This window comes from Homalodisca vitripennis, chromosome 1 (genome assembly GCF_021130785.1).
Source record: "Homalodisca vitripennis isolate AUS2020 chromosome 1, UT_GWSS_2.1, whole genome shotgun sequence".
NCBI classification, from domain to species: Eukaryota; Metazoa; Arthropoda; class Insecta; order Hemiptera; family Cicadellidae; genus Homalodisca; species Homalodisca vitripennis.
The window spans coordinates 147,377,820-147,395,269 of record NC_060207.1 but is presented as its reverse complement, the minus strand read 5'-3'; the positions used below and the strand labels follow the sequence as shown (position 1 = coordinate 147,395,269).

The following is a 17,450-nucleotide window of genomic DNA, read 5'->3' as shown; positions in this document are numbered from 1 at the left end:
AAGAGACTGTTTGCTTTGAATCTTTGTTATCTGATTGATCTTGTTGTAACCTGTGAATTGATTGGTTATGAATGCAAAAGTGCATTTTGTAACTTATTTTCATACAGAAACATTTTTGAACTGTATCAGAATTACAAATATTACAATACAAATAATATATTTTCACTTCACTCCTTCAAAGTTAAACGCAACATCCAAAATGTCCTAGAAAATAAAAACTACATTTTTATAGCTAAAATTTAGTTTTAAACATAAAAATATCTCAAGATATCACTATAGTGGTGGTTCAAATATTAGTTCATATCAGTAATAGAATAACAAGTTATAGCAAACTAACTTTATATTCGTGCTAGAAATTATAGAAGTGTGGGAGGAAAAATTTGTTAATTCCTGTTTCTAAAAAGAAAGTCTTACTTTTACCCAAAATGTTTTTTATTATTAGTTCTGAAAGGCCCTGTATAACTCACATGAGTAAACATATGTTGATAACCTCTAGAAGTTATTATGATACTAAACATGTAATTGATTTGGTGTCTCTACGTTAAATACAATTTGTAGAATGCTCTTAAAATAAATTTGTCACAACATTTCTTGACATTTGATATTTTTCATAATTTTAAAATATATTTTTAACCATTATAACTAACAGCTGTCATAAATTTAAATTTAATACTGTAATACTATAGTTGTTTTGTTCATAAACTTTCATGTTACAGTTTTCACAATAATATTTTTGATAAAAATAATAAATATATAAATACAGTGTAAGTAATATTTTGATAATACTTAAGTTGTTAGAAAAATGGTTTTTTTTACAACCATTAAATCTTATCCTTTTGCGGTTGACTTTGGATCTAAATGTTGGATCTCACAACTCAAATTAGTAAAGTTATGGTTCTTTGAGTTATAGTTCTTAAAGTTATATTAAATAAAGTATTATAAATCTTAAAGTTATAGTTCTTAGTCTGCATTTCCAAACATTGTGTCCCATTACATCAATTAATTAATAAAATGTGTTCTATTTATACTTAATTATGACATTTAATCAGAATTTATCTTCAGATGTAATCAGAGAAACTAGAAATTTATCAGAAAATTAGTCTTTTATGGAGAGTGAAGTTAACATTACAGTAACATCTATAATTCAGGTCAAATTGAAGGCAGTATTTAGAACTTACTAATTTGTATTTTATTTGAACAAAGATATATATAATAAAATTTGTTTAAATTATTGAAAATGTTGGTAAAATTTAAATAATTTAGAAAAAGCTGATGTCAATAAATTTTAATCAATATCAGAAAAGCGGACCATCAAATAAATAGTCTATATAAGCAAGTGTCCTAGCACAGTTATGATTAAATAAGAACTGAGGACGATATAGCTCATGGTCCATACGCTGGTCAATGACTCATATTCTTTATTTACAACTTCTTTAAGAAATGTAATGGTATCAAATCCATAAATACAATGATAAATATTATATTATTACTACAGATCCTCTGACATTCATGTAAAGTTCTTGAATCAAGTGGATGAGTCAATATGTCAGCCAAGTCTCAAGTCTTTATTTCAGGGGTACTCCAGTTAGTGCTCTGATGTCGTCTAGTTGGAAGAAGTTATAAAGTTTTGTTTCAATATACGAGGGCTATCCTGAAAGTAGATTATGTTTGCTCTGTAGTCGCTAGCGGCGGGACTATCACGGCCATTTTTATGTCAGGCCGTGTCTCCATTCAGTGGCTATCTGACTGTGCTAGTGAGAGGTTACTGGCTCCTTGTTCTTTTTAATAATCAGTTTAAAATGTGTAACACAATTGAAAATCACCAGTTATGAAGTGCGGTCTTTAATGTGGTTTTTTTTTGCTAACGCAATAAAACAATTGAGATTTATCGCCAACTCTGTGAAGTTTATGGGAACAATGTGATTACTGAAGGTGGAGTGTGTCAGTGGTGCATTAGGTTTAAAAATTACCAAACTAATGTGCATAATAGCCAACAAAGTGGATGGTGAGGCATTATGATCGATAAAATTGTCTCTAAAGTCAATGAGAAGATTAAAGAAGATCGACAATTCATAATAACAGAACTCTCACCTAGTTTTCCTCTAATTTCAAGGACTTTGTTACACACAACTGTTATGCTAAAGTTAAGGTAGCGTAAATTGTATGCGAGATGGGTACCGAAAATCTTAACAGAAACCCATAAAAATCAGCGTATGGCTTCATTGACATTGACACTTACAAAAAAGATGGCGACTCCCTGCTTGATCGAATCAGTACAGGAGATGAGACTTGGGTAAAACATGTGAATTACAATGCAGCGCTTTGATGATAACGTGGATTTGCAGGAGGATTTGACTACCTGGTTGAAGTCTCAGGTGGCAGAATTTTATAACGCTGGAATTTCAAAACTAGTTTACTGCTATAATAAGTGCCTTAATTTGTTTGTTGAATATGTTGAAAAATAGTATATATACTTTCAAATGTATATAATAAAATGTATTTTTGTACTTTGTTTTTTGTTAATATCAAAACGTAATCTACTTCCTGGATAAACCTCGTAGCTTGGCTTTCTATGAATAGCGCTGTCCTGTGTCTTGGAATAGGGTTTCTTAATGCATTTCTGCTCTCCTATCTTTGACTACCGATATCTTTGGGAAGACCATTTTAGTCTAAAAGAATTACCTCCTGGCGATGATGGTCTTGACTTTCAGCTACTTTAAAGTTTCTCTGCAGCTTTCTCACCATTCAAATTTCTTATAGTATAATGAGAACTCTAGGTAGAAACCTAGCTAGAAAGTATAGAAGGCTCCCCAGATAGCAGCCTCATACAGAAAATGAGTTTCCAGAAGTGCATAGTATTCCACTTCAGCTAAAGTCTGTTGTTGCTATTTGGTTTAACATTTTTATCACATATACAACAGCCTTACATTTTTTACACAACTCATTGATATGCGGATCTCAGGTCATCAAGAGTAAGCCCTAGCAGTTTACTCTTTTTCTCCAGAGAGACATCAGATACATCTGGAGTTTGAAATCCTTCATGTGAAGAGCCACTAACTACTTTAAAAACTATTTCTTAAGTCCAGTATTCATTTATTAAGTTTAACTTTCACAACTTGAGCCAAGACAAGAATATTAAACCATTTAGAAAAGGACCATTTACATTGTAAATATTTCAAACTTTAAACCAGCTTAATATTTTAAAAAGCTAACCTTTTGAGGTTGGATTTGTAGCATTGTACTCTCCTAATAAAATCCTTTAATTTGATCTATTACTCAACCTATGCTCTCATTTAAGATTTCCTTCTGACTCCTTACAGGCCATCTTCCTAACATGACAAAAAATGGTAGTTACCTCAAAAAGTAGTTGTATAGGACAAGTAATGATGTACCAAGATTTATTGCTATAACTGTAATGGTTCGGAAATTATCAAGCCTATGCGGGATTTGATAACACTTTGTATATATTCTTCCCATGAAATCTTAACGTAGATAATCATAAACAACCTATGTGGGATTTTCCAGAGCTTGGTTTTTTATTGCTTTCATTGTCAAAATGTTCAAATCCCGCAACACTTAATTCTAACACACAAATCTTATTACTGCAATCGCTTGGAAATTATTTAGTGGTATTTTATGTTGTTAGTGAGTACTTGCATTTTTGTTAGTAAACCACAGCACCAAACAAACACATATTTGAAATGTCAACATCACTCACTCACTCACCCATCACCCTTTTGTTGCACAAGACTCATGCATTGTTTGTTATGTTTGCAAGTTGATTCCTTATTAGCATATATCTTGTATTACATTAAATAACTGTGTTTGCACATGGATTTCAGTGCCTTTACAAGACACAAGGAACCCGCAGGCGTCAGTGGCCACCATCCAGAGAGGAGATTATGTGTACAATTAATCGTCGACCAATCTATGCTCGCTTCCACTTCATGGATGGCCAATACCACGCTGTTGAGTTTCATCCATCGGCCACTGCCAAGGATGTAATGGAACTCGTAAAGGCGAAAATTGGCCTCAGGGAATCTGCAATGGGTATGAGTATAGCAAGTCTTTGTTATGTATAACCTTGTTATGTTTTGTTTATGTGGTTTCAGCTCTCTCCTTTACGTGTCAAATCATAAAACATAGGTTTTTCATATAAGAGCTCAGTTTTTCGTATATGTATGATTGTACTCTGAGCCCCTCGGGACCACTAAGGTTGGCCATGGCAGTTCTCTTTGTCAGATTAGAGGAATATCATTGCATTCAGTATGTTAGTTTAGTGAGCCCCAATCATTGGCTCATGCTATTTTCTGCTTGAGCTCAACCGGCCACTGTGTGTATTACTCAGTTTAAAAATTCATTATATTTATAATCCTTATCCGGCACGGCTGTAAAGTGCTGTAATCTCTTGGTCAAATAAGGAACTAATTTAATATTACGCTATTTGCAATAACGTAACAACATAGGACAGCAAGTTTGTGTCACTGTCATTGAAAATGCTGTTTCGTGCAATATCATATTGAAATACTAGTACATGTTGTGGAGCTTAACATCAAAATCTGACAGTACATTTACTGTTCTGCTGATATTAAGAGATCTGCTTGAGACTTTTATATCTACTTTTAAGTTGAAAAAAACATAGCTTAAAGTAAATCCACTTGGTATTTTTAGAAGAAAAGAATAGTTAACCAAAATCACAAATCTACAAGTGTTAAACAGTCGTACACAAATCTCAGTGATTTAAAGGGTCAAGAGTTCAGATATTGTTATTTTTAAGTCAGAGTCAGAGACGCATGGTACGTGGTTATGGACTGTTGAGAGTACAAATTTGGAACACAATCAGCCACTGCATGTGTTCTGCTGAGGTAACAGTGAGCTGCATGATTATTTGTTATGGCCACACAGAGAGTTCTGTCACTTACTGAGGCTCAAGCATGTAAACAATATAAACAACTTAATACTTGGTGATGAACCCATTTGTGTAACAAACTCTGTATTGTTTATATCATTGATGACTTTAATAAAGATTTACAAGGTGTAGAGTTAGTTATATAAATAAAATTTACAAATTTCAAGACAAAATGTTTAAAGTAACTTATTATGAAACTTTCAACAGGATTCTTCCTGAATATTCTTTCTGAATGTCAAACATTTTATTAAAAAGATGTTTTCCCTGAAAGGATTAGTTATATAATTATTAAAGGCATTAAAATAAACTGACCTAATTGTTTATTAATGTCAGATTTCATGAAAAATTATCTGAAATGTTTCAGGATATGCTATATATGAGGTGCTGGGTAATTCAGAGAGAAGTCTTGTGGCAGAGGAGAAGGTGGCTGATGTTATGTCTAAGTGGGAAAAGTACAGAAACGCCAATTCAGGCCACCCGAACACTAACGGCCAGCCTAATAAACCTGTGCGCAAACAGCATCATTTCTTCTTGTTCAAGAAACACCTGTTCCTTGACCAGTACATGGACCTAGATGACCCTGTGGAGAAGGAATTGCTGTACCATCAGGTGCTCCATGGTCTACGTTCAGACAGGTTCCCAGTCACCGAGGATGAGGCAGTAAGTAGCTCTCATAGATTTGTAATAATTGTCATTATTAATTTATCAATCAACTTGAGGTTCAGTTTCGAGAGTTTATTGTTTTGAAATTTGCCTTCTTGAACTGCCAAACATCTGCACTAATTTCAATATTGTTAGACGCTTTTACTGCCTGCTCCATGTTGAGAAGGTAAAATGTGCTCTGTGTTAAAACAGTATATTCTGTCTAGACACTCATGCTCTCTGAAGGGGGTATAGACCCTTGTCAACACAAGTCCTCCTGCACACGTGTTCACAGAACCACTGTATTCAACTGTATTCACAATGCACAATGACTAGTTTTGTTAATTATTGTTTGATTCAGTTAATTTTAAGATAGTAATTAAATGGTTTAGCCTGAAACTGACCTTGTAATAAATGTTCAAACTGTCATCTACTGGATTGTATACAGGTATTATCATCTTCTTAAAAAAAATCTTTTGACTCTTCATGCACTTCTGGGAGCATTGCACTTTTGAGCAGCGTGGTGAATACATTGCCGCAGTCTTTTCTTTTGCACCTATCAATCCAAATATTTCTCAAATCTGCTTTATTGGGGAAAAAATTAAATAAGATATAACTTTACTTAGATGTTTTGTTTTTACACGTATGTTATTAGATTCCGCTACAGTGCAATGGGTTCCAGACATAACAGTATTTACATAGTTTGTACAAAAAGCAATAAAATATAGGTTATAATAAATCCTGAAGGAATAAAAGTTCAAATTAATGTTTTTACTCTATTGAAACAGGTGAAATCGTAGGATGAAACAGTTAGGACTGGTAATTTGACCAAAACGTTCTAATAAACGCTAACTGTCAAGTCTTGCCTTATGAACAGAAACACAATATGTCTCTCTAAATATAAACATTACCCAAATGTCTCATTAGCACAATACCACTCACTCCAAAACATGTAACAATAAACTCTAAACAACATAATACACTAGTGTATTCACCACATCCACAAGTCGACTGAAACTAATTAATTAATTATTTTGGGAAATAGCAAATATGTTTCAAGTCCGTACAGTGATAATAACAGTGTGGGGCGTTCATCCGGGTCTAGCGAGACATCACCACCAGTGCTCAGCTCAGTCTGGTCCACCTCCACTACTCTAGAGTATACATCTCTCTATACTCTACATGGATAAGACCATAGTCCTTTAGATTGTTATTTGGGACATAATACTTATTCAGGTTTTTGGTTAACAATAAATAACTGCTGTTTAAAATTCAACAGCTATTTATAATGCAACAAAGAGTTCAAGGGGAACACATATCCGATTACTTATCATAAATGATATTAATAAAATGAGTTACTTTAGATGTAATTTAAAAAATACTTTTATTTTCTAAAGTTACAAATAGTATTATTATACCATTTTGATAACCCTACATCATGATCATGTTTTTAAATATGTCAGTTTAGTGATGGATTTTTCTTGAAAGCAAAAATCATTGAATCAGAAGATTGATTAACTTAACTACATTAACCCTTAGCATGCCGTAGACGGAATAATCCGCGATGTTGTTTGGTCTTATAACGCCAAAGACGAAATAATCCGCCGATCAATAAAAATATATTTTATTACTGTTTTTGAAGTTTATAAGTTTAATACATAAGCCACAATACAAAGTAATGTACTGGCTTGACCAAATAATCCAGTTGCAGCTGTCAGCTGGCCGCAGTACGTAAACAATAAATTGTTTTGTTGCTGGCAGCTGTTCTCCTACTCCCGTCTGTACGCCGATGACGATACTATCCGCCATTACCGACTGTCAGTGGAGCACGCATTGTGCCTTGGGAAGTGTTCTTGCATTGTCAATTCTTATACAAACAGTTGTAAAAAGTTATTGTTACCATGTTTTAGGTGTTATAATAAAGTTTTTATTGTTTCTTTTCTGTTGTGTAATTATGGCTGCAAGTCATGTCCCGAGACCCCATGGCTTCATCCTGATTTTTGTTTTAAAGTTTACTGTACAACTGCCTAATCTATTATTATCAGAACTTATGAAACTAATCAAGATCAGCATATTACACTTTATTTGTTTTCTTATCCTTGTACATAGTTTTCATATTTTTCATCACATGCATTTGATTACTCTGTAACCTAAATTTGATTTTGATTGAAATATTCCATTATTATGAAAAAATGATATTATTATTATATGCAAGTATTACATTATTGTAAAATTTATTTTTTTTGTGTGACTATTAGTCATTAGGAATTAATAAAAAAATTAGCTTTAAGGAATTTTCATTTTTATTTTTTCACCTTAAATGAGCGTAATCTAAAAAATTACTAAATTTATATCGGCGTTCAATGGGTTAAAATAGAAATTTCTTTTAGTTTAATGAGGTAAAGGTGATCACATTCACTTATTTTTTAGTTGAACCGGAATTCCTTACATTATGACTTAACATTGAAAATAACATAATAACAAAAGTCCTAGTTTTGTAGCAGGAGTGCTTGAAATATAAATCTAAAGTAGCTGTTTTTGTTGTTTCCAAAAAAGTGTCAATATCTCAAAACCTAAGTGACTTTTACTACTACTTCTTACTAAGTTATTTTATTTAGGATCATGTTTTGTTATTTGTATTAGTCATTGGCTGGTTTATCACTCCTTTGAATATTATCATTGACTTATGGGACACTCGATATATATATATATATATAATATATATATATATATATATATATATATAATATATATATATATATATAGTATTTACCACTTCTATAAGTAAGAGCATTACTATTTTAATGCTACTCAAATTAATTTTCCAAATTGATGTTAAATTTTGTACTGATTGTGAATGTAAACTCATAGAATTATATCTCGAAATTGTTCACATTTTTACGTCATGTCACTCGGAAGTTAGTGATTATCTCCCAATCTGAGTTGCTTTCATATATATTTTGTTCAGTTTTGAGATGTAATCATAATAGTTATATTGCTAGAGTGGATAAAGAACTACAGCAAGAAATTGAAAGTAATAGCGATGAATGTCTGTATCCAGATGGTTTTAGCTGCTCTTCAGGCGCAGGTGGAAGCAGGAGACTTGGAAGACAATATTGTCGACTACAGGATAGTAGCAAGTCACTGCTTGCCGACTAGGATAGTCCCGAACATCTCATATGAAGGAGTTATGAAGCACCATCAGATACTGGCAGGCATGACATCAGCGGAGGCTAAGAAAGCGTTCCTCAACCTGATCAGGAGCTGGCCTCTACACAGAGCCACCATTTTTGATGTTATGGTAAGATTTAAAAATATATAAAACCTTTAAATAGATTTTTAAATTTGCCATCTTACAGTGTAGATGCTCTTTTCTTATTTGGTAAACATCTGCTTTATTAATTTCAAATCAAGCAATCCAATCATTTTGTACTTTTGTTTCTAAGAGGTATTTTTCTTTTAAATAAAACAACACAGGACTCATGTTAACCTTCTCTACCAATGTCCAAATACTTTATATGAAGATTGTTCTTCTATAGAAAAAATCCACATAAAATATCTGCAAATACAAAAAGTGAGTTCAAACTAAGTACAATCATCTTCACTCTTGCTAAATATTTGGAATTCTGACTTGTAAAAATGTTAATAATTTGAAATGAATTGACCTTTTTTAGTATTCTGTAAATACAATAAGTCCATATTCAGTTTTTAAATTCCAATAACTTTTAAAACCAAATGCTTTGTTTATTATAGTGAGTTTTTATTTTTACTTAATTATAAAAGTATGACTTGAAAAATTGTTTATAATTTATTGATAAATAATTGTAATTTTATAATGTTTTGTTTAAGATGGACAAGTTTGAGTTATATTAAAAATATTTATTGTGTTTATGTGAGTTGTGTATTTGTATTTATGAATTAAGTTATTTGCAATACTTCATAAAAACGCTCATAAGATGTTTTTTTTTTTTTTAAATAATGTGCATAATCTACTTATTATTGGTTCATAAATATACTTTGTCAACTAATAATTGTTGTTGATATTTGAAGTTAAGCAGATTTTAATCTATAAATGTTAAGCTAGATCTTTAATTTACTTTACAAAGTGAAACTAAAAATGTATACAAATTCTAAACAAAAATGTTAAATCATTTTTTTCTAGTTATAATACAGAACATCCTATTTACTATTTATGATACTGAGAATTTTTAGAAAACCAACAAAGTAAATTCTAGATTTATATGGTATGTAATAATGACTATAAAAATTGATATGTAGAACACTGCAAAATGTCTAAACCGGGCTGGCAGTTTAAAAGACATGCCTCTGGTCAAAGGCTTGACAGGTTTGAAATTGACTGTGAGCAAATAGCCTGGCAGCAAAAGAGTTAAACATCATGTTCCATTTTCTTACAAATAGTTTATCACAGTTATTTAAAAAGGCGTCATAAATAATGTTTGAATCATAGTGGTACCAATAATTGTTTACATATACAGCCATTTATATACACTGTGAAGGTTGCCTAATGCTGAATCACATTTTGTGTAAATTTTAATAAAATGTCAAAAACCAAAAGTTTTTATTTGTTGTTCTTATTAATTGTAACGATAATGTTAAATTATAAACTTAATGATATAATAGACTATGATTGTTTTAATTACACTTAAAATGGTAATAGTTAGGTCAACTATTTTTAAGTTAAACAATGTAACAAAAAATATAGAACAAAATGTAGCAACCAAACAGTGCGATATATGTCACAGCAGCAATTATCACAAGTACAGAGTTATACTTGCAGCTCAGCTTCCAAGTGAGCATATTTGCTGCATAAGTCATATGCATTAGATTGGTCTAAAATTATAAAATATGTGGTTCATTGCAACCCACCAAAATTGTAGAAAAATACACAACATCATTGCAATTTTGTGACACAGTTTACTGCTGATGTTGTAATATTGATGTTATGATTCCAGCAATCGTTCACGAGTAACTGGCCAAGAGTGTTGTGGCTCGCAGTGGACCAGATGGGTCTTCACCTGCTGGAGCATCGGTCCCGAAATGCCCTGTGTAGTTATGAGTATGAAAGCATCCTCACATACTCACCAGCTCTCAACTGTCTAATGATCATCACCGGTAGCGACAAGAAACAGAGCAAAGTCATTCTAACCACTTCCCAGGTAGGGAAAATATAGCTAGTTTGTAAAAATAGTGGTAATCCAAATCATGAACCCTGCACATGCCTGTGACTCAAATATATAAAATATTTAAATTATGTAATAATTAATAAATAAAATTTTTGTTACTTTCAGGCATTCCAGATTGCAAATCTAATTCGAGAGTACACAGAGGTACTGCAGTCCCCTCACGAAGTGCGTAAGAGAGAGGGCAAGAAGAAGGGGAACAACGCAAATACCCGCCCGGTCAGCATCCTGCACAAACCTGCCCCAGTGATAGAGCCTCAGCCCAGCTAAGGGTTACCCACCCCAGGGCAGGCCAAGGCCAAGAGACAATGCCTCAACTGTCCTTACAATCAGGTCAAAGTCTAAGTCATCCGTCACTGTTCGTTATTAGTTGCTTCTTGTAAAGTTTATCGAATATTGTTTAGTAATTTATATAGTAGGAATTTAACATTAATGAATTTGTGATAAATATAACTTGTATAAAATTGTTAGTGAATGCCACGCCACAGTGGATGCTTGACCTTGTATTATGTTTGTTTTGTATAGAGATTGAGATGATATAACTCATCTTTATTTATTGTGTACAGTCGAATTTCACTAAGTGTTCTTTGTTTAGTTGTAGATTGCTCACTGCTTATTGCCGTTGTTTTACTATGGGTGGTTTGAATCTCGCTTAGGAATTCTATAAAAGATGTAAAAACAGTTTTAACTAACTAACAAATGTTGGGCTTGACAATTTATTCTTGCATAACAACTCACAATCCATATAAACGTAAGACTTACTATGAAACTTTATGATTACTAACATAATGTACAAACTATATGTATTGTTAAAAATGCTGCCAATTTGCATTTCAAAACTTGCTTTTAAGCAGCAAACTTATAACGGATGTTAGTTTATAAATAATTGTTTTGTTTAATGGAACATTTACTGAATGAATTTAGTTTAGTCCTTGTATACCAAATAATGTTATTTTATTAATGATAAAGTATTAATAACTAATTAATAGGTGAGAAATTAGTTAAGGAAACATTTCCTTTCAGATTCTTTTAATGATTTGACTAAAATTATTATTATAACTGTTAAACATAGGTAAAATTGTTAATTTCCCAAGTTTTAAAGACTTTTACAAACTTAAATGAATACTTTGTGTGCCGTACTGCATTACGACAGATACTCTCTGTAGTTAGCGAAAGAATGGCTTGTGATGGAAGGATAGCAACAAGTATTGAGGCTTCTGTCCCGTGGTGCTGCTTGTATTGTTGTAAGACATATGTCACATTGCCATATTTTACAACTTATTACAACATTGATAGTATAAGTAGTATATTTATTACTTCTGAACCTTAGACTATATGCATAAGTAATTAATATTAGATGTCTGGCATTTTTATCCTATAGTACACTAATAAATACTATACATTTTTGATGATGTAATTAATTTATCAAATGTTTTAAAACTGTAAGTACTGTACAGCAGTTGAATTGAATGTAAATTAATTTGTATTCAATTGCAATAGTATCTGCATAAACTTGTACACATCCATATATTTTAAAATTATTGTGTTGATATTCAGTTTAGTGTTTAACTTTAAAGTACTGGATAGCCTGTTGTCAATGAAACAAATAAATAAGGAGAAGACTGATATTTATAAAAACTGGCATATTATATACTTGAAAAATATTTAAATCTGACTCATCCATACAAAACTTTTTATTGCAAAGTAGTTATTAATTCCTGATTGTCCTAAATCTTTTATAAATGTAACCATTACCAATATAAATTACGAGGGCACAAGCTAGCTACTGCTTGTGTGTCTGAGGCCACACTTGTAATATGCAGCTAAATTTTAAAACTGTGCTATAAACATAAGCTTGTCTCAAATTTAAAAATTTTACTAACAATTTTTTAAATATACAGCTATCTGTTATTACTAATTGTTTATCATTTACATTTAATATAGGGTTTACAAAAAAAATATATGTACAGTATATTGATTTTTGCTTTTAGATTGGGATAATCCCAATAAGAATTTTAATAAAAATTTAGAATTAAAAACTGAACACTATAGTTCTTTGAAATTCACAGCCTATACTTCAAATGATATAAATTTAGCTATAAACATACATAAAGTAGGTTTCATAACTTATATCTGCCTGAAGAGTACTGTTACTAGGATGGCTAAAGACAGCTAATACACTGTAACAAGGTGTCATATATGTACCAGTAACATAATGTGGTTTAATGAGCATTACTCTATTTAACAAGACACAGGTGATATCTTGAGAGATTCTATCTTATTTACATCATATTATACTGTTATGAAGTAATTCAAATAATTCATCACCTCTATTCAGTATACTATAAAACTATTTTGTTAGGCTTCACAGAAAAATTAGGTTCATATGTTTCGAACCTAATTTAAATATAACATTTGTACATCGGAAGTAAAGTACTGTATACAATAAATTGGAAATGTTCAAGTAAAGTTTTATAAACTGCTGTACAGATTTACATATTCCATATTAGAAATTCCTTTAAATCATACCTTGACATTTTCCAAGTTAGTTGATGATATTTACTAACAAAGTCTATATAATTTAGTATCGTACAAGTTTAGCTTCTTCCCATACTAATATAGCTCAAATGAATGTGTAAATAATGTCTTAAATAAGTAATATACATTTATTAATGTATTTAGAAAAGTGGCAATGAATTAACATCATCAAAATTTGATATTCTCAGATCTCTAGCGTGTAAATGTTATTTACTGTTTATTAGCTAAGTATTGCCAGATTCACAAGTCTAACTTTGTAATGTAATCTCATGTGGAAATATGAGATAATATGGTATTAGTTTTACATGTTTTATATGGAAAGATACCAAACATAAGACTGGTTAGATATAAAGGATGAAATGCATTTTACAATATTATTAGTACTATTTTTGTTCAATGAATTGAAAAATAATTCATATTATTAAATTTATGCTAAGTTATTTTTATACTGAAAAATAGTTTTTCATTGACTAAAAAAGCAATTTTCCAAGCAATTATAAATTTATAATTTTAATATTGGTAGTTTCTTTTATTTTCATATGTTTATTACCTAAGCAATGTTGGTTGGACTGGCCATTGCTGATTATAAAAAGGGTTTGTTTATAAAAGTATTAATAACTGGATGCTTCAATTGTTAGTAATAAAAACTCTTAATAGTGTTTAAATGTAATTTAAAATTAGTACTAGAGAGTGAGGAGTTGATGTACTTCACATTATTACCTACAGCCATACTTTCTTTCATTTAAATAATTATTTTGATTTTTATTATTACTATAGCAAAATTAAAATAGAAAGCTTTTAATATTAAGTCTTAATGTATACATAATGTTTTTGGTGGAGTTGTTAGAGCACAAATTGCATTTTGGTAAACAGTTTTATTGTAAGGGATACAAACCCTACTTAACAATTAATTTGAGCCTCTATACCCCTCAGAAATAGAAATTGTGATTTCTTGGTTAGATACCCACATCCGCTTAGGCTATGGAGGAGTCAGGATTATAAGGATTTATAACTATAGAATAGAGTCTATTGCAGATTAGTTCAATATTACAATAGCATGATGTTTTGACAATTTAACCTTTTTAGGATAAACATTTGATCTGTTATCTGTTCATTAATACAAAGAGAATTAAACAGATGGTCCATCGCCCCAAACATACCGAGCCATTTATAGCAATTTTCATTCAGTGATTACAAAATGTGATAACTTTGTTATTTATTGGCCATTTTTAATAATTATGTTTTTGTTTTGTACAAAAATATAAATATTAAATTTGATGTACTCAGAACATTCTTAAAATATACAAAAATTATCTTAAAATATAAAATACCGTATTTATTTTTAGGGCTCATGCTCTAAGAAGTACTTAAAAAAAATACTATACTCATTGATATCAACTCACATTAAAAGAACATTTTATTTTCAAATTATCTACTAAGTTTTATCAAGTTAACTTCAAAAATAAAAATATTAGGGTATTTAAGTTTAAAAAAAAGTATGTCCATTTTGGTTGTTGAATGTTGTCACTGCTATTGATTGATCAGCTGTGCATGACACTTAACCCATTGTAGATCTCAGACGAAATATCTTATCATGTAGAAGCTGGGCTTAGCTCAGGTCACTGCTCGCAACCTCAGGCCATAAAAGTGATATGCTTTTAATTTTTTTCTCCTATTAGTTCTAATAATGTATTTTAGACTGCATAATTATCCTTATTAGTTTTCTAATTAAAAAAATGGCTCTTCTTTAGACTTCTCAAACACGTTTGTAAATATTTTTAAATTAACAGCAACTAGTTTCACAAAATTTTAGTAAAAACTAGTTTTTGAGAGTGTTTAACTTACTACATTTGCAAAATTAAACTGCAAATGGTAGCACAACAAACATTTCATGAAATCGTATATTATATACCTTTTTCAAATACATAGACAAAACTTGTCTAATTTATATAAAATAATCTAGTTAAACATACAAGTAAGTTGAGTATAAACAATGTACAGTTTGGTGCGGCACAGCATTACTGTCCTGCTGCTGATGCTCAACTTACTCGTAATTCGTACCCACTGGTATGCATAGAACCAAACAAACAGATCTACATAGGGTTAATAGAAAGAACATTTACTGTTAATGTGCACTGATATAAAATATACTTAAAAATATAAAATTCTACATTTTCACTGTACTTTTTTTTAAATGTCCGGTTGCCTGGACGTTGGCACTTTATGCATGTTTTTAAAACGTCCTGGTTTTTAATACTTCCTGTTCTAAAACGACTTTCAATTTTGATTTGTTCTAATCTAAATTAGGCTTGATAAAATAATTTTTCTAACTATAGCAACAAACAAACTACTCTACAGTTTGTCCCTCATATATATAATTTACCAGCTGTTGGTTTAAAAATACCAAATAGAACGTAAAACACCATCTGAGCAGCAAACATTTAACTCCAGCACTGAAACAATAAGATGCTCATTCCTCTTATAATTAAAAAATTCTATTTATATATAAAATCATTACCAGTATGTTAAATGTTTTTAGGACTCTACACTACTCCAACTTTATTTCAATATTTAAAAAATAATGTTTTAAATAATTTAAATACGTTTTTCAGTCAATGCAATATGGTCATGGAATAGGCTAGAAAGGTTTTGTGCTTTTTCATGTTATGTAGGTTATGCAACTACCAACTAATTATGCAATCATAGACTTTGTGTAGTGATTATTGTAATTAATAGGTTATTTATTGTAATAAATTGTACGTATTTTAATTAAATTATTTATCATGTACACAAATGATAGGAAAATTTCAGTACAGCATATTTTTAGGATTATTCAAGTTTTACAGTGAAGGTTTATTGTACTTAAAAAGTTTCTACAGATGTATTGTGTTACATATTGTTGCTTTTTGTAAATGTTTTGTAAAGTTGTCTATTTAAGAATGCTGTAATATTATGGCATTCTTATGATTGTAAATATTTTGCATATTTCATTATTTAACCTTCTTTCTTTAGGGTATTCCATTTTGTAAAATGTTAAGGCATATTGTCAAGATGGTCCTTTATATACATAATATGATAAGTAATGTTATGATAATCGTGACCAAAGATATAAAGCTGTCAAAATAAATATCACTACAATCAGCATTAGCTTGGTTTAATTTTTCTGCCTAGCAAACTGTTACATCTTTTGGGGATTTGTTCTTTGGGTTAAGGCAGACAAAAAATGCACTATAAACAACATGAGTCAGAATGTTTAGTTTACTGTCTGTCTGCCAACTAACCATAGGGGTGAAATGGGGTTACAATATTAATAAATTATATAATTATAATATATATATATATATATATATATATATGTAATTTCTTAATCGGGACCACAATACTAACATTACTGTGACCCAAAAATACCTTAGACTTGTAGTAGTCACTTTTTAATAGAGTAGACTTTTCAGTCATCCATATTATATATGTTCTTAATCGGGACCACAATACTAACATTACTGTGACCCAAAAATACCTTAGACTTGTAGTAGTCACTTTTTAATAGAGTAGACTTTTCAGTCATCCATATTATATATGTTCTTAATCGGGACCACAATACTAACATTACTGTGACCCAAAAATACCTTAGACTTGTAGTAGTCACTTTTTAATAGAGTAGACTTTTCAGTCATCCATATTATATATGTTCTTAATCGGGACCACAATACTAACATTACTGTGACCCAAAAATACCTTAGACTTGTAGTAGTCACTTTTTAATAGAGTAGACTTTTCAGTCATCCATATTATATATGTTCTTAATCGGAGCAACAATGCAAACGCTACTACGGCACTGGAAGTAAATGACAATAACCGGAGTACACTTTTCAGAACAACACAATTATATTTTCTTGATCGGAGCAATAATGCAAGTGTTACTAAGGCACCATGAATAACTTAGACGAGAAGAAGATTACAAGGGCCGGAAGTGCACACTCTTTGGCTAAAGTAGGCTTCTTAGTATGAGTATATATAATTTTTTTTTATCATGCAAACAAGGTAAACTCTACTATGGTGCATCTGTAATATGATTGAACTGAACACGCTAAACCTGCAATAAGAACCAGTGGACGTTTTCTTTACTATTTGAACCTCAAAAACTGAAATAATATGTACTA

General features: G+C 30.8%; 1 protein-coding gene across 2 annotated transcripts in view; it reads left to right on the top strand.

Annotated features, from left to right (window-relative positions):
- LOC124373595 (unconventional myosin-VIIa) overlaps positions 1-16,434 on the top strand; it is a 202,131-nt gene extending 185,697 nt beyond the window's left edge. For both annotated transcript variants that reach the window (XM_046831962.1, XM_046831956.1), the window contains 5 exons: positions 3,843-4,050; positions 5,274-5,569; positions 8,613-8,852; positions 10,525-10,728; positions 10,861-16,434. In XM_046831962.1, the coding sequence (XP_046687918.1) occupies positions 3,843-4,050; positions 5,274-5,569; positions 8,613-8,852; positions 10,525-10,728; positions 10,861-11,022 (1,110 nt within the window). In that variant the 3' untranslated portion in view covers positions 11,023-16,434. The remainder of the gene's footprint in view (positions 1-3,842; positions 4,051-5,273; positions 5,570-8,612; positions 8,853-10,524; positions 10,729-10,860) is intronic.
- Positions 16,435-17,450: the final 1,016 nt, after the last annotated feature.